At 40.4% G+C, this 2,755-nt stretch overlaps 1 protein-coding gene across 1 annotated transcript; it reads left to right on the top strand.

Moving 5' to 3' along the window:
• Positions 1–1,975: 1,975 nt before the first annotated feature.
• LOC101535618 (keratin-associated protein 8-1) lies at positions 1,976–2,161 on the top strand. The gene has a single exon (XM_004588582.1). It carries the CDS (start codon positions 1,976–1,978, stop codon positions 2,159–2,161), a length of 186 nt encoding a protein of 61 aa, XP_004588639.1.
• The last annotated feature ends 594 nt before the right edge of the window (positions 2,162–2,755 follow it).

Below are 2,755 nucleotides of genomic sequence, written 5' to 3' on the forward strand. Positions count from 1 at the left end.
GCTGAGAAATCTTACCCCTCCTTGGATGAACTTAAATTTAAATGAAGCTTTCACAGACCTAATATTGGATTACACCAACTATTAATTTGGGTTTTAAAAGCTTTGTTGATAGACACTGTGTTTTTCCAAATTGTAGAATTTCTAGAGAAAATTACAGTTGTTCCTTATAAATGCTTTTTCTTAAAAATATAAAGTATTTCGATTTTAATTCACAATTGCTATTCAGAAAAAGGCCGGATATTCTGACAAGGAAGACCAAAGTGAACATCTTGTCAGATTGGGAAGGTGGATTGGAGAGGAATTTGAAGTTCAACGATATTAATTGAAACAAATTTTTCTTTTTCATTCTACAATGTAATTTTTTGGTCTAGTCTTTCCTTTATCCCAGTTTCATCAGTTACAAAAGCAGTATGATGAATGTAGAAATAAGATTTAAATCATTCCAAAGATCTGCTATTTCTTTGAGGGAATGAATCTAATTTCAATTCCCTGGCCTTATGCAGTTTTATGCACATGAAGTATTCAGAGTTTAAATGCTGAATCACCATAGGCCACCACACAGCTTTGTTCATGAAGCAGGGTTGTGGGGCATCACTGTAGGTGTTTTCAGAAATGCTGTAATTAACCAATTAGTGGTTAGCACGCTGGCACAGTTTTGTGTTTTTCTACATGTCTCATGTGGGCTTTGCAGCTCATGACCCCTAGCAGCAAGTAGGAGCTATGAAGGTCTAAAGTTGCCGTGGTAGAATTCAGGGAATGAGTGTGTAACACATACTGTCTTGTCGTCTTCCGAAGTGCTTTGTCTCAGCTCAGTGCCTTTCTATTTCCGTCCCATGTGTTCTTGTCACATTTTCTGTGAGTCCTCTAGTAAGTGTCAATGCGGGGAATCTCAGCACAGCCACCTGGGGATAATGTATCAGGTCTTCAGTAGCCTAAGATGCGTTTGATTTATTTCAGTGATTAATTCACATTTCAGAACAAATTTTCTGTTTTGCGAGGAATGACTTGTTTCATCTTGGCTGCATGACTGTTCTAAAAATGAAGCACGTTGATTTTATATTGTCATATTGACCCTTTACATGATAATCGCATTTTTGAATGTTTTCTCATATCTAGTGAAAGAAATAGTCTACATTATAAGGACAATTTTTCCATTACTTTTTTCCCAGTTTTTACAGTTATAATGTTCAACATCCATGGTAAGTACTGTGTTCCAGGCCAACAAATCATATTCGTCTGCTAGTTTAATATAATGATTATTCCATAAACTCCATTTCCTAAAATTACAGCATTATTAACTTAAGAAATGATCTAGAAATCTTATGTTAGATACAGTTCAAGTGCAGACTATAATTAAGATCTTAATCTGTTTCCTAAATAGAGTTATTGTTAGAGATTCTTTCTGAGAAGCCCTATTGTGTGCCTACATTCTCCAAAAAGGGTAATTTTCTAAGCAAGTGAATAATAAGAAATGAACTGACTTTGAGATGGCCAACCTATCTATTTTCTTATTTCATTAATTAATGTATTCAACACATATGTCTTGTATTGCCACTGTGTGTTGTGGACAATCAGAGTGTCAGAGGATTGCGTAAAAGCTAACAGCATCAGAATCTTAGCGTTATAAAGCCTGCTGCCAGAGTTATATGGAGGGTCTAAAGGACCAAGTGCTTTGAAGTCACCGCAGTCATTTATTTTAGAAAGAGATGTAATTTGTTTGAAGGAATCTTCTCCCTGCGTTCTATTACATGAGAGCTTTCTTAAGCAACTGTAAAGACATCTGAAGCAAGAGCAAAACAAATTAATGAGCTTTTGGTAATGCAAATTGGTGTCAAGAATGAAAATGAATGCTTTGTGTTTTTTTTTTACCACACCCCATCACCTGGGTATATAAGGACGGATCGGAGACCAGAGAACCCATCACACCGACAAAGCACACAGTACCCTGCTAACCCAAACCCTCCTCTCCTATACCATGCACTTCAACAACTTCGACGAGGCTGCCTTCCCAGGCTGCTACTGGGGTAGCTTTGGCTATCCCCTCGGTTACAGCGTTGGCTGTGGCTTTGGCAGCACCTACTCCCCAGTGGGCTACGGCTTGGGCTATGGCTACCATGGCTGTGGGTCCTACAGAAGATACTGGCCATACAATCTCTACTAAGTTGCTGGAAGCCCGAAGGAAAAGAGTCTTCTCTCCCCCGAAAGCAGCGCTTTCCAGGTTGCTCCTTTATCTACTTCTGTCGTCCTTATTTGCTCACAGAACTCAGTTACTGTCCTGCAGACCCAGCGCCAGCTTCACAAGGGAAGACACAGACAAGCCAGGTGACATCCCAGGCTGCCCTCTCTGGAAGAAGTTTGCTGGGACACTTGTAGGAACCTGACACCCAACTCGTTGTGCTTTCTTCTTGAACTTTTCCTGATGCTCGTGACTCTCCTATCCATGAAGTTGTGGCTGCCATCTCTGAAATTCTCAATAAACTTGTCATGACAGCTTCATCCTAGAGTGGAGTTTTCTTTCTTGGTGTCTGTGTATTTTCTGTTATATTGAAGGGAAATAGGTTTACTTTACTCATGTGGTGTTATGGGGAGTAAGAATGCAAGTAGTTCTTGATCCCGTGTGATTGGCAGGTGGGTTGATGATGATGAAGAATAAAGAAGTTGGCTCTCAGGGCCCGGCGGCGTGGCCTAGCGGCTGAGGTCCTCGCCTTGAACGCCCCGGGATCCCATGTGGACACCGGTTCTAGTCCCGGCAGCT

This window comes from Ochotona princeps, chromosome 3 (genome assembly GCF_030435755.1).
Source record: "Ochotona princeps isolate mOchPri1 chromosome 3, mOchPri1.hap1, whole genome shotgun sequence".
In the NCBI taxonomy this organism is placed as follows: Eukaryota; Metazoa; Chordata; class Mammalia; order Lagomorpha; family Ochotonidae; genus Ochotona; species Ochotona princeps.

Excerpts from the sequence above, each read along its gene's own strand:
- LOC101535618 (XM_004588582.1), top strand. The coding sequence starts at position 1,976 with ATGCACTTCAACAACTTCGACGAGGCTGCCTTCCCAGGCTGCTACTGG.